The 27,206-nt window shown below is 40.0% G+C and overlaps 1 protein-coding gene across 1 annotated transcript; it reads right to left on the bottom strand.

The window, feature by feature from the left end:
• Positions 1-219: 219 nt before the first annotated feature.
• Positions 220-27,206, bottom strand: trim37 (tripartite motif containing 37). Its single transcript, XM_079234842.1, has 24 exons — positions 27,180-27,206; positions 26,142-26,243; positions 21,901-21,941; positions 21,607-21,723; positions 20,720-20,807; positions 18,363-18,485; positions 16,475-16,598; positions 15,379-15,446; positions 14,105-14,229; positions 13,220-13,270; positions 12,050-12,131; positions 9,648-9,724; positions 9,270-9,449; positions 8,981-9,095; positions 8,707-8,901; positions 8,330-8,463; positions 8,112-8,194; positions 6,421-6,639; positions 5,031-5,339; positions 4,272-4,424; positions 3,360-3,558; positions 3,175-3,266; positions 1,988-2,098; positions 220-1,188 (listed from the first exon to the last, which is right to left on the bottom strand). Exons 1-24 carry the CDS (start codon positions 27,198-27,200, stop codon positions 1,142-1,144), a joined length of 2,856 nt encoding a protein of 951 aa, XP_079090968.1. The 5' UTR covers positions 27,201-27,206; the 3' UTR covers positions 220-1,141.

The raw sequence follows: 27,206 nt of genomic DNA, 5'->3' as shown, positions 1-27,206 counted from the left end.
TATACATATATACATACATACATACATACATACATACACACACACACACACACATATACATACACATGTGGGTGTGTGTATATGTGTGTGTATATATGTATATATATACACACACACACATATACATACATACATACATACATACATACATACCGTTTCTTTCTTTTGGGTGAACTGTCCCTTCAAGAGAGCTGTACAGTTTGAATCACAGTCTAAACCTAAAGAGGAGCAGATGTGGATTTTGCCCGGCAGGCCGCTTCCCTCGTCTTTATGCTAAGCAAAGCTAACCAGCTGCCGGCTGAATCCTCTTATTTACTGAACAAACATTCAGCTGCTCTTCTCAGCAAGAGAGTCTGAAGTTTCGGCACCACAGACGTCAGAAGTTTCATAAGCCGCATGATTCAGAGATCATTTAACCCTTTTTAAATGACACGTTATTAGAGGGAGAAGACATTTGCATAAATTAACAGAAACAAGCTTTTAAACGAGGTTCGCCTCAGGAAAAAAGACAAAATAAATAAGAAAGTAGACGCTGGCTGCAGAGACATAAGTGAAGGGGTGGAGGAGGTGTGGAGACCCGGAGCCAAGGCGGACTGAGCTAAACATCCACATGAAGCCGTCATGAAACAGCTCTTATTGACAGAGTGTGTGCAGTTCATCCTCAGACTCTCGCTATAGGCTGTGGGCTTCATTTACAAAAGCATTTATATGGTGAAAAGGTGTGCAGATTTAAGGCCTTGCAGCTCAGGTGAAATGTTCTGGTTTCAGGTTTGTAAAATAATCCCGTTATGTTTATGTTCATCTGAACTGGCCATGAAAGAACCAACAGCAACGTTCATCCCTTATTCTAAATATAATGCAAAGAAAGTCCCGTTTTAAAAGGAGGTGAAGAGATTGAAATGTTGGTCCTGTTAAATAGGGCCAGCTTCACTAAATTCACACTGATATTACGCAATCACAACGACTGCCTGAATTACCGGCCGTCAATAGTCATGAAACTCATTTCGACTTCATGCACAATAAGCAGTTTCTACTCTACAGATGTGTGTAACAGAAAGGCGTGTGTGTGCGTGTGAGTCGTCTCCGGGCCGCTGAGGAGAAACCAGAGTAGGTTGTTTTTTTGTTTGTTTTCCAGATGGAATCACCTGGCAGCAGGTTGACTGATGTCATCAGATAGAAGCTGCTCTCCTGGAAGAAGGAGGACACAATGGTGTGCGTGCAAACGTTTAAATCTACATATTGTGAGTCAGTTGATGCAATAAAAGCATCTGTTAAGATGTGTAAACACTTTATAACACATTTATTACAACACTGTAGTTAAGAGCACAGGGAGGCGGGGCTTGTAGGAATGAACCCGCTGAGAATACATTTTAGTTAATATTCGCCGCAGTGAAGAAATCATCGCACAAAAAGGAGTTTATGTAACTAGATGCTGGCAAACAGCTGCATTTACACGTCCAGAGATAGATTTAGGCATTTTGTTTTTTAAGATGCTTTAGAAACTCGGTCTTTAAAAAAAAAAAACAATTCTACATTTCAGTAAATATTTTGCAGCCAAATCAAATTGTTTTACAGGATATAATACCTTTGTTTCTATCTATATATATATATATATATATATATATATATATATATATATATATATATATATATATATATATATATATATATATATATATATATATATAACACTTTATATCAAGGTTTGTTTGTATGAAGGCGATAAAGTAGCCCATGAATATGAGATACAATATAATAGTTAATCACAATCCCTAGTCATAGTGGAGGTCAGTTTATGGCGTTTTGCCGCTTACACTCGTAAGCCACCGTATTCAAATTTGCTCTCAAGTTTTGGTGGAAACCGGACCAACTGTAGGGTTTTATTTCATTCTCCCTGCATCGATAGACGAACCACAACGGACACGTAAAGAAGAAAAAAAAATCCGCCAGTCCCAGTAATCACGGAGGTCGTGAGCGCGCCGGTTACCTGAGCAGGGAGGAGTCTGGTTGTCGTAGCGAGAGTCGTTGCTCTGCAGAGCTTCGTCCTCGGTGTCGCTGTCGCTGCTTGTTGCTGCCACCAGGACCGACGGAGACTGATCTACAGACGAGAGGAGACCATCAGACCCGAACAAACATTATTTCAACATCATTAAGCAGTTCAAGGTGGAGGGCAAAAGAGGAATAATGTGCTTTTAATGTTCCTCCACAGATATGTTAAATAGACTATAATTAACATTGCTAAAATCTCTCAAATGTTACCTCGTGATCGTATAATGAGTCATTTAATCTAAATGTTTGACATTTTTGGGGGAAATACTTTTATTTGAGGATAACAAATTCCCCTCTTATGTCTGTCCACTTGATTTAAGGCATCAGCCAGCACACGGTTCCTCTATTTCTTGAGCCACCAGAGAAAACTCCAGAAGGTTACTGGTCCCACAGATGAAATAGTTCAGAACATAACGGCCCGGGAAAACAGCAAAATGCTGTTTTTAAACCTAACGTGTTAGAGAGCTTCTGAAGTGCTGTTAGGTTTTTGTTAGTATTTAATAGATCCGGCTAGTTGTTTCCAATCTTTGTGCTAAGCTAACTGTCTGCCTTTCCATCATTGCTGCACATGCTACACAAAAATCATACTTTTTCTTTTTACTTTTAGTTCATACGGCAGCTGCCCTGACAAAGTACGTACTGTTGCTTAATGAATTCCAGTGCAAACGAATGGTTGTATAGTCTCTGAGCTTCACAAGCATCTACAGAGGAGCAATGGGATTAAATATTTTAACTTCAAGAAATTTCATGACATTACATTTTGAAAATCTGAAGACATCCACCAGGGGGCAACTCCTCTGGTTGTATAGAAGTCTAGAGAAAATGACTACTTCTCTCTTGATTTATTCCCTCAGTAAACATTGTAAACATGAGTTTATGTCTCAATCTCTAGTTTCAAGTCTTCTTCAATACAGCAAGATGTTCCTTTAGTAAATTATGGTCATTTTGAGTCTACTGTGATTGACAGGTTGCCAAGTCTATGGACTGGATGCAGCAGGACATCCTGGTATTTTTGGCACACTGCATTTCAAATATGATGCCTAACTTCTGGACATACTAAATATAATTTTTTTCCGCAGGACAATAAATAGTGTTTTAGCGTCGTTATCAGAACACACAGCAGACCTTCATTTGACTGCGACGGAGCAGAAGGTCCGTCCAGCAGGGAATGATGGGAGTTCACCGAGCTCTCAGACTCATGATCCAACGTAGCTGCCCTGCAGGTACAGAGAGAAGGAAGAGTCTTTGTAAGAGGCAGAGCAGGACGAGAGACAAGAAGCGTGTGTGTGACGTGTCTCTCCGACACACACCCGAGGGCCCGACTGCCACAGCTCTTCCCGCCAGTCATGTAGCTCGGGCCCGCCAGGGAGAAGATGTCGTCCCGGGGCCCCAAGGACCCGAACAGCTGCTGCTCCACCGAGTACTGCTGCTGCTGCTTGGAGGTGGAGGCCTGCTGCTCCGACGAGGAGCTGCAGAGGGGCCCCTGGGTGCCGTCCGCCTTCAGTGCTCCTGGAGCAGAGACGGGAAAACAGGAGTCCTGATTTGTTTTTAAAGTTCAGAATTTTTTTTGACTCCTGGGTCTCATGGAAATCTATCTAAACCAACGTTATGAATAGTTTTGAATTATCAATTAGATTTGAATTAGAATTTTCAGTTGTTTGTGTGGAAAAAACAAAAACAAAAAAAAACACACAAAATAATTGGTTGGAGTCTTCTTTCGCTACCACTCAGAAGAAACCTTTTGCATTGTGATCTACTTCAATAGCTAAAATCATTTTTTTGATACTACAAGACCAGACGGCATGTATACAAAAAAATGTTAATTGTCTTGGAAAGTGCGTTTGAATTCTGTAGTTCAAAGTCACGAGTTGATGGAAAGATTCACACTGCGATAGAAAGATAGATAGATAGATAGATAGATATATCTATCTATCTCTCGCAGTGTGAATATATACATATAAAACATTAAAAAAAGAAATTCCAGAAACCCGGTATTAAAATAATTAAAGATTGTAGGATTGATAAGCCCCAAAATAGCTCGTGTTTTTTATTCATACTTTTTAATGTTTTGATGACATTTATCATCCATGCAGCTTGTATATGCTCCGTCTCTATCGGGTTGAGCTCCTGACCAATAGCATTGATTTATGAAACAAAACAAAAAAAGACAACATACGGAGAAACAAGGCTTCTCAGTGTGGATGAGGAAGACGACCACTGACCCTCTGCAGCTGCCAGTCCGTCTGTGAGATGCAGGCTGAGCTCTGTGGCCACATCTGCTCCTCTCATGTCCTTCTCCATCTCCTCTGGACTCCTCCTCTTCATCACCAGGGAGCTGCTGCTGCTGTCCAGGACAGGAGACAGAGATTTCCTGGCTGCACACAGAGAAAGAAAAAAAAAGATTGAGGCACATATGTAATTATCTTAAATCTATAGAGCTCAATAACTGGAGGATCACGTCAGGTATGGAGCTACAAAAGGAACCAATACTGGCCTTCAATTCTGCTCCAACAGAGAAATAAAACTTGTCACATTGGAACAGAAGATCAGATCAATAACCGTGTTTCAGTTGTAAAAGTACAGCACTTAAGGAGGTCATAGTACTACATGTCATACTACCTGTCGTCATATTACCTGCTGTTGTACTACGTACCGTGATGATACTATTTGCACTACCTGCCGCCATACTACTCATCTTACTTTCTGTTGTACTATTTGCAGTTATACTACCTGCTGTTACCATCTGTTGTCGTACTTCTTTCAGTCGTGCTACTTTCCCCTTCTACTTCTTAACGTCTCACTACTTATTGTCACACTTCGTAACGTCGTACTTCGTACTTTTACATTACATTTACACAACATTAAATTTACATTTCACTTCTCAACGCCTGACTTCTTATAAATAAAAGTGACACTGGAACCCTCTCGACTCTGCAGCTTTAAAGCAACCTCACACCATCATCTTCATCAACAGTCCTCACCAGGGCGGCAGGGTCTGGACCGAGCTGCAGCTGCTCTCCCCAGCAGGTCCAGCTCGACGGCCTTACGACAAGCGGACAGCTCTGAGTCGTTGTGGTGGGAGGGAACCTCCTCCGCACCGTAGTCCCCTGATAGGCCGGGCCTGGGCTCTCCGGTCCCCTGAGCCTCCAGCACTTGACTCTTGGCATCAGTCATCTTGCTGCGGACCTCGGCCATCTGAGCCTTGAGGCGGATCAGGACCCCCGAGTCTGGAGCCGAGCGCCGCACCGCCTGAGGCCGCCGCTCTCGGTCCTTCCTGGAGTGAGGGTGAGCTGGACGAAGAAAGAGAAACGGGAACGAGAAAGGAGAGCATCAGGAGAAAATAAATCCTCCAAACTTGATCACGATGGATCGCATGCTTCATTTTCTACATTACTGTTCATGGCGACTTTTTCATCCGTTAATACAAGCAGTCGAAATACATCTGAACTCTCTTTTTATCTAAAATATATAATGTAAAAAAGCTCAATCTTTTCATTACCAGTAACTGAAAGGAAATAAAAAAGGAAAGGTGTGGGGAGGCGAGAAGAGGAAGAGGAATGAAGAGGAAATGAAAGGAAATAAAATAAAAAGAAGATTAGAGAAAGAGCAGAAGAGGATAATAAATGAAAGCAGAGGAAAGGAAAGGAAAAGAGAAGATGAGGAAAAGAGAGAAGAGGATGAGGAGAGGAATAGGAAAGAAGAGAAAATGAAAGGAGAATAAATAAAATAAAATAAAAGGAGATTAGAGGAAGAGGAGAAGACATTCAATGAAAGCAGAGGAAAGGAGGAAAGAGATGATGAGAAGAAGAGGAGAGAAAGAGGAGATTCAATGAAAGCAGAAGAAAGGAGGAGAGAGATGAGAAGAAGAGAGAAAGAGGAGATTAAATGAAAGCAGAGGAAAGGAAAAGAAGATGAGGAAGAGGATAAATAAAGAGGTGTGGAGGGGAGAGGAAGAGGAAAGAAGAGAAAAGATTAAATGAGATGAGAGAAAGGATGGTAAATGAAAAGGAGAAAAAGAGAGGAGAAAAGAGAAGAGAAAGAGGAAAGAAGAGAACAGAGGAAATGAGATGAGAGAAAGAGGAGATTAAATGAAAGGAGAGGAAAGGAAAAGAGGAGAAAAATAGGAGAGAAGAGGAGGAGAGAAGAGAAAGAGGAGAGGAAAGAAGAGAACAGAGGAAATGGAAGGAGAGAAAATATAATACAATAAAATAAAAAATGAGATTAGAGAAAGAGGAGATTAAATGAAAGCAGAGGAAAGGAAAAGAAGAGAGAACAAGAGGAGAGGTGAAATAAAAGGAGAGGTGTGAAGGGGAGAGGAAGTTAAAGGAAAGGAAATTAAAATAAAGGAGAGCAGAGAAATGAGATCTGGACCTTGGCTGTGCAGCAGAGAAACTGGAGGTCGAGGCTGGAGGCCCCACAGAGACTCCACGCTGCGCCGCTCCTTAAGGTCCAGCAGCTGGATCAGGATCACCGGGTCGATCTCCAGGAGGCTGCTGCCGCTTCCTGGACCCACGCCGCTGCACGCCGCCGCTCCGCTGCTACGAGCGGCGACGCTGCGATGTAAAGACCGCACGGCGGAGCTGGATCCTCCTGCATGAAGAGGAGCGTTTACAAGGTTTACATTCTGAATGTCTTCAGGGTTATGACTCGTAATAAGTGTAGACCCCCAGATCGGCACCAGGTATTTAACCCATAGGCTTTATAGGCAAACACTTTCTATATCAGGGGGTTTCAGTGAAACAACAGTGACTCATCGTCCTCTTCATGCCTTTCAACACCAACAGAGTGAAACACACGGAGCAAGCTGCTCCATCGTATCGGTTCTGCTTGTGCAGCTGCCAGACAACACAAATAGATTTGATTCCCTGAATTCTCAAATAGTGGTCGAGGCTTCCATTTGCCTCCAAGGCCGTTGTTTGAGGCAAGACATTAAATATTGATGGTTACAGCTTCACAAATGTTCAGGACTGGTTTGGTCTTCTTTGTCTGGATATCTTAGATTTAAAAGAAAAACTATTTTCTGATTTTATAAACCAAATTATTAAATATTTGGTTTACTAAACAGTAATACAAATCATCTTTAATTGCAGCTCTACTGATGTTAAAATACTTGCAGCAGTTCAGGGGCTTATTTACCTCAAGAGTGACAGAAAGTCAAAGTGTCTTAAAGCTGCATTCTCTCTACTGACCACCAGGGGGCGACGACTCGGGTTGTATAGAAGTCTATAGAAAATGACTACTTCCCTCTTGATTATGCCCTCAGTAAACATTGTGTTAGAGTGCAGAAAGCTCAGCTGAATATGTGTAGATGATTTCCACAATGTGGATGAGACCGAATCCTCTCCTGAGATTTCAGCGCGAGACTTCACTACATTCCATTGCATTTCATTTAGCTGACACTTTTATCCAAAGCGACTTAGAATAAATTTCATTCAACCATGAGTACAAACTCAGAACAACAAGAATCAAGAAAGTACAATTTCTTCAATAAAGTTAAACTACAGAGTGCTATCAGTAAGTGCAATTTAAGTGCTACTAAAGTGCTACCTTCCTTATTCAAGGTGTAGTCGGACATTTTATTTCTCTGGAGGGTTCTTTCCTTAATGTTCTCAGACACTCAAGAGCTAACAATCTGAGTCGCTGTCCGGCTCAGATTGTTAGCTCTTTAAGTGGATGTACGTTGACGGTGAGGAAACAGTAGTAGTGACAAGAACCACAGTGCGGCGGGAATTAGTCGCAATTCATAAATATGCTTGCACCGAATGACGTCAAAAATGCTGAATAATGAAAAGTCTATTTGGGCTGAAAACGAAAGTAGCGGGGGAAAACAGTACTGCGTATTGAATTAAATCGATATATACATGTTGGTCTTGAAGCTTGAAATCCATGAAAAAAAATATTATTCATGAGTCGAAATGTAAACATTCTACCAAGTTTCACTGAATTCTGATGACAAATATCCGCTAACAAACGGAGACAGGTCTCCTCTGACCTCCTGACACAAAAGGGGTTAAAATGATCAACTGTTATGTAATAATTCATATTTGGTTTTTGAATTATACCTGCTGCTCCAACCATGTCATCAGGAAGCTCTCCTTCTTCCGTCTCCAGGTTCCCAATAAATTCTACATCATTCTCTCCAGACCTGTGCAAATATACAAAAAAACACAACAACTCACGTTTGTATTCTTTAAGTCTTAAGTATATTGTTTGCAAAATAATCAAAAAGAGCCACGACAAAGTTTAAGTTCTTTAAGAGAAGGCGGGACATTGTACTCACATGGTCTCCTCGTCGATGTCGTTCTCCTCCGTGTTGCTGGTTGCCGTGGAGCTCCCAGAGGTGCTGCTGCCGTCCAGCGGGTTCACCTCCTCCTCCGTCAGACAGTCCACCTCCAGGTCCCCGTCCGACAGCTCCTGAACAACACAGCGGCACCGTGATCACACTACGGTCTTGTGGTGGAGATTTCTTTTTGAGGGACGTTTAAATGTCGCAAACCGGTCGGGTGAGTGTCACATCCAACCAAGACAAAAACAATTATTAAGTACAATAAGTGGACGGTGTGTTTAGTGTGTGTACGGCATCCCAAGGACTTGACTACGTTCCGTTAAAGCGACAAAGAGTTCTGTGAAACCGCTGTCAGTATATTCCGTCCTCACATTGGAGTCATCCTGCTGCGTCCTCGCTTCTTCTTCATGGCCTTTCTTAGCGTTGGTCAAAGCGGTATGGATGTCGTCGTCGCTCTTCACCGAGCGGAGGTCTCTTTCAGAGGCGGTGGTTCCCACGGCATGCCTCATGTCGGGGGGGGAGGAACTGCGCGATGTCTGACGGCGAAACAGCTCAATGGCCAACCTCTGAAATAACAACAACATTAAATAAACAGACATATTCTTTCTGTTGATCACTTTGAAGGTCCGAAACCACCACACACACCTCTTTGAGGTTGTTGATCTGCTGGATGTAGCCGCTCTGGGTTGACTCCAGCTGGCTGATGTACCAGTACTGATCCCTGCACTTCTGGAAGAAGGTGGGAGAGCGAACCTGGTAGCTGTGCGGGACAAACACGAAAACACCTCCGTTGACCTTCGACAACACAACTGCTCTGCTTGTTTCTATACAACCAGCATGATTGACACAGAGGTGTGTGTGTGTGTGTGTGTGTGTGTGTGTGTGTGTGTGTGTGTGTGTCCGTCCGTCCGCCCGCCCACCCCCAGCCACCCACCGGAGGACCAGCGTGTCCGTCTGCATGTTCAGGTAGCCCTCGCTCGCCAGGAGGTCCAGCCTGAAGAAGCGGTTGTAGCCCCAGCATTCACCGACCTCAAAGTCGGAGGCGAACTCCCGGATGATGTTCTTGGTCGGGTCGCTGGAGGCCTGATGGACCATCTCCACGCGGTACTCGTACCTACATGGGACCAGGACAACATTACTGCACACAAACAAACGTCTTATCCTTAACTTGGCAATAATTAACCTTGTTATGATCACAACTGCTGAGTGGGAGGAGAAGTCCTTGGGCCAACGTCATCAATCTCTTATTTCCATCAAAAATAAAACAAATTACATTTTTTTTTATCATTTAATTCAAGGAAGTGATTCATACTTTGATGTTTCAGGAAGTCCAGCAGACAATTCCAAGAACACTGACAGGTAGTTTCCACGGACCACACCGTTACCGTCCTGAAGAAACACACAAAGAGTTACTAACTCTGAGACACATGCACTTGTTTTTGGATAGCTTAGAACCGGTTACATTATTTATTACATTTTCATAAATGTAGGCCACGATAACTGAACGATATTCAATGAATGCCTGTTGTGAATTATGCACTATATTCCGTCTCTTTCTCACTGCATTTCTCAGTGCGTCACTGCATTGTTGTAGGGCAGCGGTTCCCAAACTTTTTAGGCCGCGCACCCCTTCTACATCCCGACCGGGTTCACGCACCCCCAATACCTTAAAAAAAAAAAACGCAACAGAGCCTATTTATAGCCGCATAAAATCGGACCAATGCGAGAACTGTTTGCTCGCGTATGGCGTTTGTTACAAGATTTAGTCCGCTGTATACATTTCAGTTACACAAGGCGTCACTTTTAAAGAGCAATAAGGGGCCGTTCACACCAGACGCGACTCTCAAAAACGCGTCGCTAGCAAAACCATTGTTTTCCTATGGTACGTCGCGCCTTTCATGCGCGCTTTTTAAATGCCGCGCGACGCGTTTTTCTAGCGCGCTTAAAAGTTGAAATATTCTCAACTTTAAGCGCCTTCCGCGGAGTCGCACAGCTCAAACGCACAGCTCCCTGGATGGCGAGGACACAGGCTCAGAGGCAGATTGCATTTCACATGTATTTACTTAAACACAGTAAGCCACGTAAAGAACAAAGAGTGGCACATGCATAGGCTCAGAAACAGATATAAATAAAAAAGGAGGAGTCCATATGAGGATGTGCACATGCAGCGCAGGTGGCTCAGCCTGCAGCAAGAGAGATGGAGAGGGAGGGGGAGAAAGTGAGAGACTCACGTCTCTCACTTTCACGTGAGTCTCTCACTTTGAGAGACTGCAATTGTTTTTGGCTGTTTTGTAACTCTTCCAATTTTGATCTAAAAAAATGTAAGGGGCTTCTGACTTGCACTGGCATGCTTGGTGTTCAGGTGGCGGCGCAAATAAGAGGGTTTCAGACAGCTGTTTCAGAAAGGGACATTTTATAATTAAAAAACCCTACTTAATTTTTATTTTTATTATGTTTAATATTAATTATTACACCATTAGACCACCATTACATTTTTCCTCTCGCGCACCCCTTAGAGGCAGCTCGCGCACCCACTTTGGGAATCCCTGTTGTAGGGTATCAAAGAAAAAGATTCATGCTAGCATACGTACAGTGGTGTATAGTAATGAATTAGAAATACTTCGTTACTATACTTAAGTAGTTTTTTGGATATCTGTACTCTACTATTTATATGTCTGTTGACTTTTACTTCACTACATTTTGCAAAGAGATCTGATACTTTTACTCCGATACATTTACCCTGAAACCTTTGTTACTCGCTACAAAATCACATTTATCTTTAGAGAAATGAATCATGAGACCAACATCGGGGACTGTGGTGGAACACACAGGTTTGGCGAGTCACAATATTATGCATTTGCCATCTAGATCCTCTAGTCCAGCGCTCCTAAACCTGTTTTGCGCCACGGACCAGTTACGTGTAAAACAATATTTTCACGGACCGGGTCTCATCTCGGGGTGACGGGAGACAACGACATCCAACGTGTGTTCTTTATGTCCAGTCTACTCCTTAACTTAAACCTTATTGTCCCGTCTACTGCTTAACTTATAACTCACTGCACAAAGACAGGGTGTTGAAATGGAAGCAGGGTTTTCGTGCTTTTTTGGGGATCTCAGGATACTTTGCCTTGGTTATAATCCATAACACCGGCAGAGTTGAAACAGACTTTAAGTTTCATTTTTGGGCTAACGTATACACGTAACCTCCTGACATGTGTCAAGATGTTCTGTCTGAGGTTCCGCACAGACGGATGTATTTTCTCCATTCATTCTTTCTGTGCGGCCCGGTACCAAGGGACCGGTACCGTCCGGAATGAGTACTTATGAACGCACTGTGACAACTCCTCTATAGAGTCATATTGCTTTTTGGAGAATTATGATGATAAGTTCATAGTAGATGAAAAAGTATACTTATGTACAATACATTATGTTGAACATTGTTGCTCCTGGATGGATCACAATTATTTTCAACACAACTCCTTGGTCATGGTGGCCACAGCACTTAAAGAATAAACTTCATAATTCTCAAAATTCTGACCCTTTGCTTTTTTTATTAATTGCGCTCATACTTATGATAGATATTTATATTTAATTTGTGTCTCTCAGCTTTCTTTTGGACAGTAATTTCTTATATCATTATTTTTCTTATCGTCAGTAGAGGACGTTTAATATCGCCAAACCCGAATGTAAAACATCCGTGGAAGAGAAACTCACAGGGTAGACTTTGAGTCTCCAGCAGAGGCCGGATATCTGTAAAGGAGGGCTGTAGACCGGGTCAGCCCGCTGCCTCAGGGTGCTAAAAAACAGCAACACAAAAACACACGCATATCAAACACACACACATAAAATCAAACCTTGTGGACTCCACGTGCATTCAACCAAGCGGTGCGCTCGACGTCCTCCAGGTTTAAGTCTCAGCTTTCAAGAGGACAAAGCTCTTGAAATGCATTCAGCGGTGGGAGGAACTGCTTCAAAGCTCTCCTCATCCTCTTTGTCAACAACCACTTTCTCATCTGTTATCTTCCCTCATGGTGATGTACTTTGTTCATTTCAGAAACACATATTTGAACACTACTCTGTGTGGCAAACCAGTGGTATCAATTACCAGTAAAGGCTGTAGTAGTAGTAGTAGTAGTAGTAGTAGTCGTAGTAGAGGCTACTGAGTATTTCCATTTTGACATTTGAATGGTTTCTGTTTAGCTCTATGTATGCAGAAGTAGGATTAGAAAAACATACAGAATTACAACAACAGTAGTTACTAATTATATCTCAGGTACCCTAAAGGTGGGAGCATGCTCGAAACCAGCTGGTTCGTACCAGGCGGCAACCCCCGGTCAGAAAAGTGAAGTCTATGCTGTGTGTTAAAGCTGCATTCTCTCTATTGACCACTCCTCTGGTTGCATAGTAGTCTATAGAAAATGACTCTACTTCTCTCTATTTATTCCTTCAGTAAACATTGTAAACATGAGTTTATGTCAATTCTTCTTCAATACAGCATGATGTTCATTTTGTAAATTATGGTAATTTAGAGGCAAACCGACCATAATGCAGGGGATGCTTTAGGGCGGGGCTACAAGGTGATTGAGAGGTTACTACCAGAGACGTATACGGCGTCTCTACATCAGTCCTTCGCCGTCTAAATTTGGTCACTTCCTGTTCACAGCCAATACGCCAAATTCATGGCTTCACAACGGGAGTCCACAAATCAGCGGGCGACGTGACTATGTCCACTTTTTATAAAGTCTATGGTTCGCATGAATGTTCATGTTACGAATGCAGCAAAATAAATTCCTGTTTTTAGACTATTTACTAAAACTGACACAGCTGAAGAAACCATTAACAGCATTGAGGTCTTTCTTAAAAACAAACAAAGAGAGAATTTACCTGAAGTTGACCAGAACAAAAGTGCTGGAGTCGTAGGCAGGAACCAGCTCACTGGAAGCACACAGAACAAGATTCATTCCTCACACTAAAGAAAGATTTACTGACACGGTCGGTCGACTCTCTTCTGCATCATTAGTCAAATCGAAATGCATTAATCGCAACTGAATAATAATAGTCGAAGCAGCATCCTTTATATACAATAAGGATGAATCTGTTGATCATAATCATCATTTCATTCATCAAGAAGAAATGCCAAACATTCTGTTTCCTTCTTTTTAAAAGTGAATATTTGCTGCCTATAGTTCCTGTACGTAAATATCTTTGGGACTAAATGAGCATTTTCAATGGCCAACAACAATCAAAGAGGTCCAGTTACTAAGTTACTATTTCCTCCCAGCAAAGGTCCGAACCTCATGTCTAAATTGCATCCTATAGCTTACTCCTACGAATATCAAATAAAATCAGAAATGTACATTTTTAAATAATTTCAACAATACTTATTGTCATTTTGGACTACAATCAAGGGCGATATTTCAAGTTAAAAAAAACAAGACAGAATATTCTGAATAAAATAAATAAAGAGCCTTTTTCTATTTATTCCTGGATATTTGAGGACGTCGAATTGGGCTTTGCACAGATCGACATTTAAAAAAAAAAAAAAAAAAAAACTAATGTCAGAATTTATTATTAAAAACAAGAAAATAAATGGACAATGAACATAATCTTTAGATGCCCTTGAACTGTGACTTGGTTTGGACCACGGGCCACCATCTAAATGAACACTTAAATAATCAAATTAAAACGGCAACGATTGACCCGATAGTGACGTATTGTTCCACTGCTGTCGGACTTTAACGTGAACTTTCCTGCAGGTGAGCCGGTTACCTGGTGAAGTCCGGAGGCACCGGCGTGGTGACGAAGGACTGCATGGGTTTGCGATGGACCTGCTGAAACATGAGCAGGATCTCTGGACTCTTGGCGATCAGCTCACTCTTACTGCAGGAGTGAAGCTGAGACAAACAAAACCAAACAATCATCATCCTGTTGTGGCTAAAACTGATTATGAAAGTCACTCATTCAATATGAAACCTGCTGATCATTCTTTCATTTTTACAAAACAAAACCAACAACATCTGCTCATTTTGTGTGTTTCTTTCCGTTGTATATATTTTTCTAAATTTTGTTTGTCCTTTTTATTTGTTTGTTTTTCCTTCTTAAATAGAGGGTCCGTTACACATCTTGATTTTTCACTAACTAGATTTCATGCAGTTTTTAAATTAGCAAATAATGAAAAAAAATGCACATACATTACACATTTCATACACATTTTGACCAATGGATTTCCATGACTTTAAACCAAATTTCCATGACCAAACATTTTGTGAAACCTCTGTGCATACATGAAAAAGTGAGAAAATGTTGTATTTAAACAATGAGAATTACAAAGCATACAGTATACCTTAAATGACACAAATGAATGAGACAATAGTTTGATTAAAAGAATAAACATTTGTAGATAGAGCGTATGCCTGCATGTATTTTGAGCATCTTTCTTTTAAAATCATTCATTATTTCAATGTGTGTGTATGTATATATATATATATATATATATATATATATATATATATATATATATATATATATATATATATATATATATATATATATATATATATATATATATATATATGTGTGTGTGTGTGTGTGTGTGTGTGTGTGTGTGCGTGCGTGCGTGCGTGCGTGTGAAATGAACAATCCGATTAGTTTTGTAAACCTGTACTTCAAATTATAGTGTCTTAAGAATTTCATTTCTGCAGCAGCTCTAAATGTCGTGCGTTTTAACGGAATATTTAAGGATGAGAACGAAACGGTTAGTTTGTTTGTGCGACTGAGTGGCTGTTTTGTCAATGGAGTCTCACGACAGGTTATAGTCCTTCTGTCCACCAGTAATTTGGTTGTAAAAATAGCTACAACATAGCCGTTTCACTATTAAAATATCGATCTGATCATTGTTTTGAGGGTGGAGGGGATTTAAGATGCACCTTATAATTTATAACATTGTAACACAACAAACCTCATAGTGTTAAATCACTAACAAAAACAACAACATGCAGTCCATCTAAATGAGTGGAGGCTCGGAAATACAGCTGAACACCAACCTGATGCTCCACCTCCTGCAGGAGAGACTCCAGCAGCTCCGTCTCCTGGGTCAAGGACGTCTTCTGGCCTGGTGGGGAGGAACGCATTTCTATTTTCAGTGTGTGCTGGCGCTGAATGTCAAGCCTGATGGAGGCTGTGTGCAGGTTGTGGGCGCTGAGTGCACGCATCCACTCACTCCAGATAAATATTTCAGCTGCGTTTTGCCCCCGAAGCTATAAAAGGTTCCTCTTCCCGGCTTTCAGCGGGGTCTGCATGTTTTGTTGGGTTAAGGTCTCAACCTTTAGATGTATTGTCGTGTCAGTTGAGGCGTCTTTTCAGACATGGAAAACATTGCTGGCATCACAAAGGTATTAAAAGGGGAAGGTGTTTTGTCAATCTGACAAAGGTTTTACATTAATGTCCTTAATGGCTTCATCCACACATGACGGGTTGTAAAGGTCGGTTTTTAAAAAGGTCCTTCTCCATAGTCAGTGTTTTATTACAGTAGGAGAACCAGTACGGGAGCGAAGCAAAGCTCTGCTGTTGACGTATTTTAGACACTGAAAAGAATCTATATCAGTTTAAAACCGCTTAGCTTTCCTGTAAAATGTGACGAAAAACGCCTATCCAGGTATACCCAAAGTAAATTGCAAGCTGTACTTGAACTATTTGGAGTAAATGCATGGTCTTGGTCTCTTTTGAAAGGTAACAATCTGAAGTGTTTTTCCCTCAATAGTGAGAATCACTTTAAGTGCTGCTGACACTGAGTTATATAAGTTTGAACACACTAAAGTATATGTTTTTTATTTCCGCGTGAACATTTCTTTGCAAATAGATGCCTGTAGATGACTATAAATGGGACTAAAATAAATGAACTGGAAAACACAATGGAACCATAGCCTGAAGCCTTTTCTAGTCTAAGTAAAAAGCAGATAACAATATCACAGAAAATCAACTGTGCTTCTCTTTCAGGTTAAGTTCAATTCTGGTTAACTTAAAAACACAATATTCACATTTAACCCACTGATAGATCCAAATGTAACCAGCTTTTTAGGAGATTCTTCTGAAGTCAGACTCAACAAAGCGGCACTGAGACACAGACCGTTGTCCTCTTACCCATGAGAGTGATTAGTTTGTTCTTGAGCTGGTTGTCCAGACGAGCAATCATCATCTCCACAGCGTTTCGGATTTCTCTGACCCGCTCGTCCTTCGCTCCCCTGACAGCCTCCACATTCCTCTCCTGACCCCATGACAGAAGAGAAAGAGAGAGACACACAAACACACACCTCCACCTTTAAAGATTTTTTTTTATTAAATGTTTTTTTTTAATTAGATGTTTTATAAAGTAAGGTATTTCTGGTGTTTAAATGACCATGTAACGATTTTACTGGGTATTCATGCGATGAGCAGTTGATATAAATAAGAATGTACCTGACAATCCTGCCTAAATTGAGCTCAGTAATCAGCGTGTAGCGAGACGTAGAAATAATCTATGCGGAAATACTCGGTTTAATCAGAAGAAATATAGATAGATAGATAGATAGATAGATAGATAGATAGATAGATAGATAGATAGATAGATAGATAGATAGATAGATAGATAGATAGATAGATAGATAGATAGATAGATAGATAGATAGATAGATAGATAGATAGATAGATAGATAGATAGATAGATAGATAGATAGATAGATAGATAGATAGATAGATAGATAGATAGATAGATAGATAGATAGATAGATAGATAGATAGATAGATAGATAGATAGATAGATAGATAGATAGATAGATAGATAGATAGATAGATAGATAGATAGATAGATAGATAGATAGATAGATAGATAGATAGATAGATAGATAGATAGATAGATAGATAGATAGATAGATAGATAGATAGATAGATAGATAGATAGATAGATAGATAGATAGATAGATAGATAGATAGATAGATAGATAGATAGATAGATAGATAGATAGATAGATAGATAGATAGATAGATAGATAGATAGATAGATAGATAGATAGATAGATAGATAGATAGATAGATAGATAGATAGATAGATAGATAGATAGATAGATAGATAGATAGATAGATAGATAGATAGATAGATAGATAGATAGATAGATAGATAGATAGATAGATAGATAGATAGATAGATAGATAGATAGATAGATAGATAGATAGATAGATAGATAGATAGATAGATAGATAGATAGATAGATAGATAGATAGATAGATAGATAGATAGATAGATAGATAGATAGATAGATAGATAGATAGATAGATAGATAGATAGATAGATAGATAGATAGATAGATAGATAGATAGATAGATAGATAGATAGATAGATAGATAGATAGATAGATAGATAGATAGATAGATAGATAGATAGATAGATAGATAGATAGATAGATAGATAGATAGATAGATAGATAGATAGATAGATAGATAGATAGATAGATAGATAGATAGATAGATAGATAGATAGATAGATAGATAGATAGATAGATAGATAGATAGATAGATAGATAGATAGATAGATAGATAGATAGATAGATAGATAGATAGATAGATAGATAGATAGATAGATAGATAGATAGATAGATAGATAGATAGATAGATAGATAGATAGATAGATAGATAGATAGATAGATAGATAGATAGATAGATAGATAGATATATATTTTTTTTTTTTTTTTTTTTTTTTTTTTTAAAGCTGCACAGTATCCAAATGTTGAGTTAGAATTTGGATGTCAACATTATGAATGAATACTCAAACTCAAATCTGATATACTTCAACATCTTTTCCCCGAGGCCTAACATAGGTCTCCATCACTAGTATATATTAATCTCCTTTTTCTTGAAGCCCATTGTTGGCCAGAGGACGGCGCTAGAGGAACACTCATTGAGAGTCTAAAATAGACCGGTTTAATCCTCTGACAGGAGTGAATGTGGGCAGTAAAATGTCACGGCCGTGCTCTTTTAGATTTTGGTATTTCCTCACCACTTCCTGCACCAGGCTGATGAGCTCCATGAGGCGGCGGCGGAGCTTGGCGACCTCATCCTTCACCTTCGTCACGTGCTGCTCGTAGATCTCCACCAGAGGCTTGAAGGTGTGGCCGCCGTGCTGGACGCAACAAAAATAAATCTGTCCCTGGTTCCAGTTTCTTTAACGCAGTGGTTCTCAAACTTTTTCTATCACGCCCCACTTTGGAGGAAGAAAAACGTTCGGGCCCCAACAAAATTATAACAAAAAGGTCCAACTATTTGTTACTCCTCCATGCTTTTTCAAATAATAGAATAAAGAAAATTGAAATCCCTTTCAAGTAAACCAGATTGCTCCATCAGACAAAAACTATACAACATGTGCAATCACTTTGTTAGAACAATGCCAATAAAGTTCTATCTGTGCAAAAAATAACTAATATTTGGCAAAAGAAATACCTATTATGGCTGCAAATAACCTGTTTTGCACTAAATATCTCTTCAAGATAATAAGTGTCAGGCATGAAAACGGGTCAGGGGTGAAAAAGAAGAATGAGAGTGAGAAGGATACTACCCCTCTAGGGGGGACAGGGGGCATGCTCCCCCATAAGAAAAATGTAAATATTCCATATTTTAAAGCATCAATCTGATGCATTTTGAGATGCTTTTTTTGCCAACCTGGGGAGAGCTGGAGAAACTTAACTTCAGCCATGAGTCAAGAATTATTATGGCCTCCTTACTAAGTATTATGCAAGCCATTTCATGCTAGCCTGTCACTGGGTCTAACATTTACAGTCAGACCTACAAACTCATGAGGGGTGAAAAAGATGACACCAGCGGGGCGGTACACACACACACACACACACACACACACACACACACTCACACAACCGTTCAAAAGTTTGGGGTCATCCAGACAAATGTTCAGTTTCTTCGCAACTTCTCACATGGAATAGTCTTCATTTCTAAGAACAAGAACAGACTGGCGAGTTTCACATGTAAGTTCTCTTTTTCTGGCCATTTTGAGAGTATAATGGAACCCACACATGTGATGCTATGCATAGGATGGCCAGTTGTAAAGCTTTTCTCACCAGCATAACTGTTTTAAATTGTGCTAACATAATTGCACAAGGATTTACTAATCATCCATTAGTCTTCTATGCAATGAGCAAACACAATGTACCATTAGAACACTGAGTGATAGTTGCTGGAAATGGGCCTCTATACACCTATGTAGATATTTCATTAAAAACCAGACGTTTCCACCTAGAATAGTCATTTACCACATTAACAATATTTAGTGTATTACTGGTTAATTTAATGTTATCTTCATTGAAAAAAACAGTGCTTTTCTTTGAAAAATAAGGACATTTCTAAGTGACCCCAAACTTTTGAATGGTAGTGTGTGTGTATATATATTTTGTAGACTTAATACTTACAATATGCAATACTGCTGTACTATACTGAATATTGTTTTGCTACTACTACATTTCACTTCATAATATTAGACTTTTATGCCATAATATGCATAATGTACCAGCCTTTTTATTTGACCATATTATGTCATACTGTTATACCACTTTACTTTGAGGAGACGTCACTGTTAGTCTAGAACACTGAATAATGTTTCCACCAGTAAACCTGAACATGCACACCTCTCTGTGTGACAATGATTATAACCACGTAACTCTATAGATTATAATTAACTAGAGGACACACTTTTTTCCTACACGTAGATCGGCAAGAATCAGCGAGTCGCGCAAGTGTAACCTGTTAACGGCGTGATGTAAACATTTCCATGAAAGTACAGACATTTCGCCATGTATTTATTAATGACGTTTTATGTCCGTGTATATTGTACTTTTGTAATATGTGAAGTTATCATGTTCATTGGGAGAGTGGTCGTTCTGAAACCACAAGGTAGCCGGTCTGATCCCTGTTGTCCCCATAGTTTGCATGTTGAAGTGTCCTTGAGCAAGACACTGAAGCCCCAGTGATTTACAGCAGCACAGTACTAAGTATTAGTACTAAGGATGGTGAAATGCAGAGAAGCATTTCCCCACTGTGGGATTAATAAAGGATTTTTTTTTTTAAGAATCCGCATCGCCCAGTCCCCCCTGTAATAACACCGTGCCCGACAGTTTGAGAACCACTGCTTTAACGTGTGTAATGCAAAGACATCACTATGGGGTTGTGAGTTTTACCATTCTGACTTTTTATAGACCAAATTGATTAATTGACAAAGTATTTGGAAGGTTAATCAGTCATTAAACTAATTAAAGTTGTATTCCCTGAATAAAATGTTAGTCACAAGTGATTATTGTGGCGGTTTGTAACTTTGCATGCACACTGTAATGTAAAGATGTGAAACGTTACCATGCCTCCCCACAAAGCACACTGGTGACAGATGCATTTCTTACAGGTCCAACAGAAAACACTCAGCTTCTCATGGTGGTTCTCACATCTGAAACGAGATAATCAAGTGACAGGACACCACACAACAACGTTGTTTACGTCACCAGGTTCATGAAAACTCACAAAGTTTATAAACACAGGAGGCAGAGGATGACAGTTATGCATATGATGAAGAGAGAAAGAGAGGTGAGCATGTGTGAAAAGAGAAGCAGGACAAAGAACTAGACTGGGGTTCAATAACAGGAATTTTAGCCAAAATCTGCTCTGGTTTTTACAGGGAAAATACCTGCAGGAACCAAGGACTGTGTACTGAAAGAAAGACGCCTTCTCCAAATACTTCCACATAACTCAGATGAACTCAGACTGAAATGAATAGATTAACTGTACAGCTGCAGGTTTCACTGTGCAGCTGACAGACCAGCTGTTTGTTTAAATTAACTTTTTGTGTAGCCAATTTTTTCCCCTGTTTAATGCGCCACCTGAACAACTCTACTGCCAAAGAGCCAGCAACACAAAGTCCCTCCTTGATGCACAAATACAGCGATATCGGTTATAGACTTCCCCACATGCAGGACGGCGTCTGAACATCAGCTTCATCTCTGCAAGGTGCGCAAAAGACACAATTTTTGCAATTTTAGTTTAGTCTCTTTCCTTTTGATCAACAATTTTGCATCTAATTCAGTTTGAAATGTTCCTTTAAATGCACTTTGAGATGACTAACTTGGAGCCTAAAAGAAGCAGATTAAAATGTATTTTGAATCCTTCAATCCAAATAAACACACAGGAAGAGACGGAGACGGGGAGGAGGAGGAGGAGGAGGAGGAGCAGCAGCAGCAGGAGGATCTCACTTGTCTTTGTCGTTGTCCTCATGCTTGGAGAGGCTGCAGAGCTGCAGGGTGTCCAGCTGCTGCGTGACCTCCTCCGCCCAGCGACAGTTGACCAGCTCCCTCAGCTGGAGCGGCGCCCTGCATGTTGACAAACACACCTTTTAACACCTTGCCACAAAATTGTGAAAGAATTCCTCTATGCTGGTTACATTAAAAAAAAAAAAAAAGATGTACCCGCGCCATGTTTTCTTAAAAGTTGCAAACTCTGAACATAAACAATGTCTGGGTGACAGATGTGTGTGAGCAGGGGCTTACCGGCAGTGTGGACACTGGGCTCTCTGCTCCGTCAGCCAGCGCTGTCAAAAAAGACGTTACAGTTTGATGATGATCAAAGCATCGAAGTACAACTGCTCTAAACATGTCGTTATTATTAAATACACATGATTCTACTCAGAATAGAGCTGGCAATACTTCATATTCTCACAATTAGCATTTAAAATCACATGAAAAGACCAAAATAGTAAATTAATTAAACCTAACGAGACCAAGAGCTCCATTGATGTCTAAAAACTTCTTTTTGTTTTGCACTGGGTGACATCTTGCTTAATTGTCATGAACATGGGTAAAGTAGTTTATTTGCCAATTACTTTTATTTCTTCAGAATATTCACACATTTGAATTGGAAAATAATAAATTAGTTTAAATATACAAAATAATGATTTCATAAATGCTTACTATAGCATAACATGTGTACCAAGTGCAATACTCAATCACTGGAGAATTCTTAAACGGATCAGCCTTTTTCACGACGTCTACAGGGCATTTTACAAACCTCTAATCATGTTGCTTTGGCTGTTAAAACGTATTCATAACTAACTGGTTTGAGAGTAATATCAGAAAAAAAAAAAGAAAAAAAAAAAAGGTACAGTGTGTGAGATTTGGCCGATTGCAACCAACTGAAACTTTTCCCACGTGCCACCCAAAGACGTGACAACATGAACGTCCGTATCTACAGCCAGAGTTTGATTTGTCCGTTCTGGGCCACCGTAGGAACAGCCGAGTATCGATCTTTTATTTAATCAATTATAGGCTGTGGTCGATTAGTCCTTTTTGGAGTCCTAACTGAGTGAAATGACCCAGAAGTACCTAAGTAGCCGCCATGATAAGTGCCGGTTGAATTCTCCAAACGCAAAAGGAAAGGAGCTTCAATGCTTCCTAACTTAGCTCCTTTAGCATAGGAACCACTGGACCTGCCTTTAGGAAAGGAAAGGAGATAATGCCGACCCACAATTCCTTGCGGCGGCAACATCTAAAGTGACGTATCATTCGGCCGTTCACAAGAACAAACGATCATGACCAAGAAACGCAGATCATGTCAATAACCGTAGCTATAGCTTGGAAATACTTTCAATAATCTGTTAAACGTGCTGGCAAACTATGAACTAGGGCTGGGCGGTATGGACAAAAATTAATATCACGGTATTATGTAAGATTCTGGCGGTTTCACGGTAGATCACAGTATTCTTTTCCCAAATAAACACATTAATTTATTGACTGATTATTATTGATTGAAATTCATACCGTACGGAAATCTGAAACCGGTTGAACCGGTATACCGCACAGCCCTACTATGAACGTTACGTTGCTGAAAACTGCTGTAAAGTGATCAAACTGACGTATTTGATATTCTCTCTCTGGTGTTGAACTGCAGCTTCAGCCCTCATTATTTTATTTTACTTCAGTTACAGAAGCTTTAATGAAAGAGTTAAACTGGACTATTTTGTCACATTACAATAAAGTCAACACGAGTTGTGTGGTGTTTCATAAACTGTTGTCTGTATATTTTTCTGATCCGATTATAATCTGCATATAGATAAACCATAACAACAAAAAGGGAGATGAGACCCACATATGACACACATCATTTGTGGGATAACGTATTTAATTCAGCATGTTTGAAACTGAACAAAGAGACAGTTTAGTAGCTTTGTACTCTCCGAAAAATACCTTGGTTTCACTTTTATATTCTTTCGTTCATTTCTATTCCAACCTTGTTATTAAATTAATACTATGAACCGTGTTGTTTATGTCGTTATGACACAACACTGTAAGAAGACGGACGAAGTATCTAAGCTGCGCTTTTTGTAGTCCATCTTCAGAACATTGTAGTTTCACCGCTGCAGACTGACGTCACTAACATGCGCCTGCCGTCGCGTCATAACTACGTCGCTTAGGGAAAGTGGAGTCGGATTTGCCAAACACTGCGGTTGTCTTCTCATAACTCCTCATGAATTCTTCTTCCTATCTTTCCTTAACCCTGTGACATTTCCACAGAGGTTAAGGCAGGGGTCAGCAACCTTTTCTATCCAAAGAGCCATTTTGCCCTTTTTTCCACCAAAAAAAAGTGTCTGGAGCCGCAAAAGCTATTTGATATCAAAGCTTATGAAGTTGAATATATAGTTATATTATATGTACAACAAACTATAGTTTGTTGTATTTATTAAATTAAATTAGAGAACAAGAATAAAAACAATTGTTGACATTGTATTGCTATTTGACCTGTTTATAACTCTCAAACTCTTATGAAGAGGAGAAAAAAATAGTCATGTGTTGGCTACATTAAGGTCCATTAAATACACAACTAAGCAGACCATGAGTCCTATCTATATATATGTGTGGGTCATGTGGTAGTGTTCATCCTGTAACCACAAGGTAGCAGGTTCAATACCTGTTATCCTCATGTGAGTTTTACATTTTAAACGCATATCTTTTGCTATGTTTACACTGAGCGTCCTCACTACGCCGGACTTTTAGAGCACTGCAAACGTAAAAAAAAAAGTATATTTACTTTGCTCAGTTTGCTGCAGCAGTTGATAAATCGCTCTTCTGCAGCTTGATACCTTTCATCAGATGCTGTGTGCTTGTTCTGGAAGAGTCTTTCAACATTAAATGTTTTGTTGTTTGCTAACTCCTCGCCATATATCAAGCATACAGGTAAGCAGCATCGTTGGCAGTGAAAGCTAATTAATACGTCCACGCAGAATTAAACTACCTTTCTCCGTTGATAGTTTAGCGAGGGCGGAGCTCTGTGAATCAAGAGTAGCACCTGCAGGGGAAGCTGCTTGACAGTGACGTGACAGGATGTGATGCACATTTTAGTTTAAGAAATATTTAAACATTTATTTTTATTTTCAGTGACTCAATATTACCTCAAACGCCAAGATGAGAGGAATTCTCTTTGAAAGATTTTACACTGAGCGAAAAAAAGAAGAATAAAAACGTTTTTTTTTTGTTTTTTTTAAAAAGCCTCAGTGAGCCGCAACAGACGGGCTAAAGAGCCGCATGCGGCTCCGGAGCCGCAGGTTGCCGACCCCTGGGTTAAGGGAAAGTGCTTAGGGTTAGACGTTAGGAGGTAATTATTTGACTATTCGACCGCAGCCATAAACTTTTTGGTCCTCGAAAAATAAAATCAATTGCTTTTTCAGCCCACTAGATGGTGCTGTGTTGTTTTCTGGTGAGGTCGGCGGAGGTCCCGGATCAGCGTGATGGTTGGAAGTTGGTAAAAACAAACATGGAGACACCGGAGAAAGAAATTAGAAATGCGTCGTCCGTATTTAAATCATACGTCTTGACTTCCTGTCACTCGTAGCGCCGCTGCTGCTCGAAACACGGGACAATATGGGCGACACGCCGCTGGTCAAAGACATTAAAAAAAGCATCAAACTGGCTACGGGTCCTCTAGCAGCGCTGGAAGCGGCCACCATTCAGACGTACTTCCTCGTGTGAAATCCACCGAGCTGTGTGCGGCTACGGATAATATTATGAACGCAGACACGAGGGCGTTTGTTGTTCCGACGTTTTGGGGATTTCCACAACAAGTATGAAGCAGAAAGAGTGGTTATTTCCATGGTGAATGGCAGAAATGAAAACTGCACAGAGATAAGCCCCGCCCCCTCTCCGGCACGTCCAGCTCTAATGAAGTGACTATGTAGCAACTGTAATACAGTTCAGTTTGACAGGTGCAACATTTATGACATGTTGGTCAGTTTGTCTGCTTGACAATCAGATTTTGCTGCAATAAAAATGATTGAAGTGAGATGAACAGACTGAAAACGGTAACTTCTTATATACAATATGTTGACCAACGTTTGGGGACAATTTGCGCTGGGAAAAAAGGGAATAATTCGCAATACTCAATATATCGCAGTATCGTGATAGTATCGCAGTATCGTGATAGTATCGAATCGGGACCCACGTTTCGTGATAAAATCGAATCGTGGGACCTCTGGTGATATAGCATACTAATAATAATAATAATAATAATAATAATAATAATGCAAATGCACCCGTTCACTAACTCTTCATTCTTAATATTATTTACACATTGAATTTGATTGTGTAAAGAATATCCAAAATTAATAAAACCAAAATGTCTGCGCAATGTCTTATAATGACAGGGAAAACCCTCTGTATTCTTAGCCAGAGAGAGAGATGTGTATATATATATATCTCTATCTCGTATGATAAAATGAGAGGCCTGGTGGAGACAGACTTACTCGTATGCAGCTGAAGCAGCAGAGTTTGGAGCAGTGAGGGCAGAGACGAGCGTCCCTCAGCTTCTCCATGCAGATGAAGCAGCGGAACACTTCTGCGATGCTCTGCGGGGAGAGAGAGAGACGAGTCGGCTCAGTTTGACACAAACCACAGCATCACATGAGTCACAAAAGGTTAGCAGGTTTCTTGAGAAGCTATTTCACTGGAATCATGTTGGATTGCACAGTTGTACTTATTAATAAGTGGAGAGTAAAACTGAGTAGTGTCCTTTTTTTAATGCAGATGATACAACGTTGTGACTCTCAAACATGTCATATTTTTCAGAACCCGTAATTTAAAAAACGTACAGTACATTTTCCTATAATCCATAAGGCTACAAAAATACAAATTGTGCACAAACTCCAGATTAAAATGTGTTTCTTTTATCTGAACACATTTACATTGTTGAGAACAGGAAGACCATTGTGCAACTAACCATCATGTCCGACTATGAAGATATAAGATTCATTCCACTGTAGTGAGATAGATAGATAGATAGATATATATATATATATATATATATATATACATACATCACTTCTATGAAAAACCTACCTCAGTATCTCAACTATACAAGTATAAAGCCACTGTTCAAACTCCTGTCTGTGAAACCTTTACGTGATGTTACCGTTTTCTTTCAGAACATCAGCCGTACCAACATTTTCCCTGAAATGTTCCTCTGCCTTGAGGTGGAACGTCTGAATTCCCCTGAATATTTCAAGGACAGACTGCATGAGAACTTCAGAAACTCTTATTGTGAGGTTTCTCTTCATCTTTATTATCGTTCCCAGAAAGGTCAGAGGGTCAAAGCTCGACAAATTTGATTGTTTTAGTATAAAATAACCACAACTTGTTTTTTAAAAACAATGCTTGACCTTTGACTTCTCTCTTCTTGCCTCTACAACAGTCTATGAGGCCTCATCATCCAACTGTTGGCCTGAGGGGTGTGTGTGTGTGTGTGTGTGTGTGTGTGTGTGTGTGTGTGTATATGTCTTACAAACCTCAACACTTTGTTCATCCATTTCAGC

Source organism: Taurulus bubalis (genome assembly GCF_910589615.1).
Source record: "Taurulus bubalis genome assembly, chromosome: 2".
NCBI lineage: Eukaryota > Metazoa > Chordata > Actinopteri > Perciformes > Cottidae > Taurulus > Taurulus bubalis.
The sequence above is the reverse complement of the archived record's forward strand: the minus strand, read 5'-3'. Positions and strand labels throughout refer to the sequence as shown.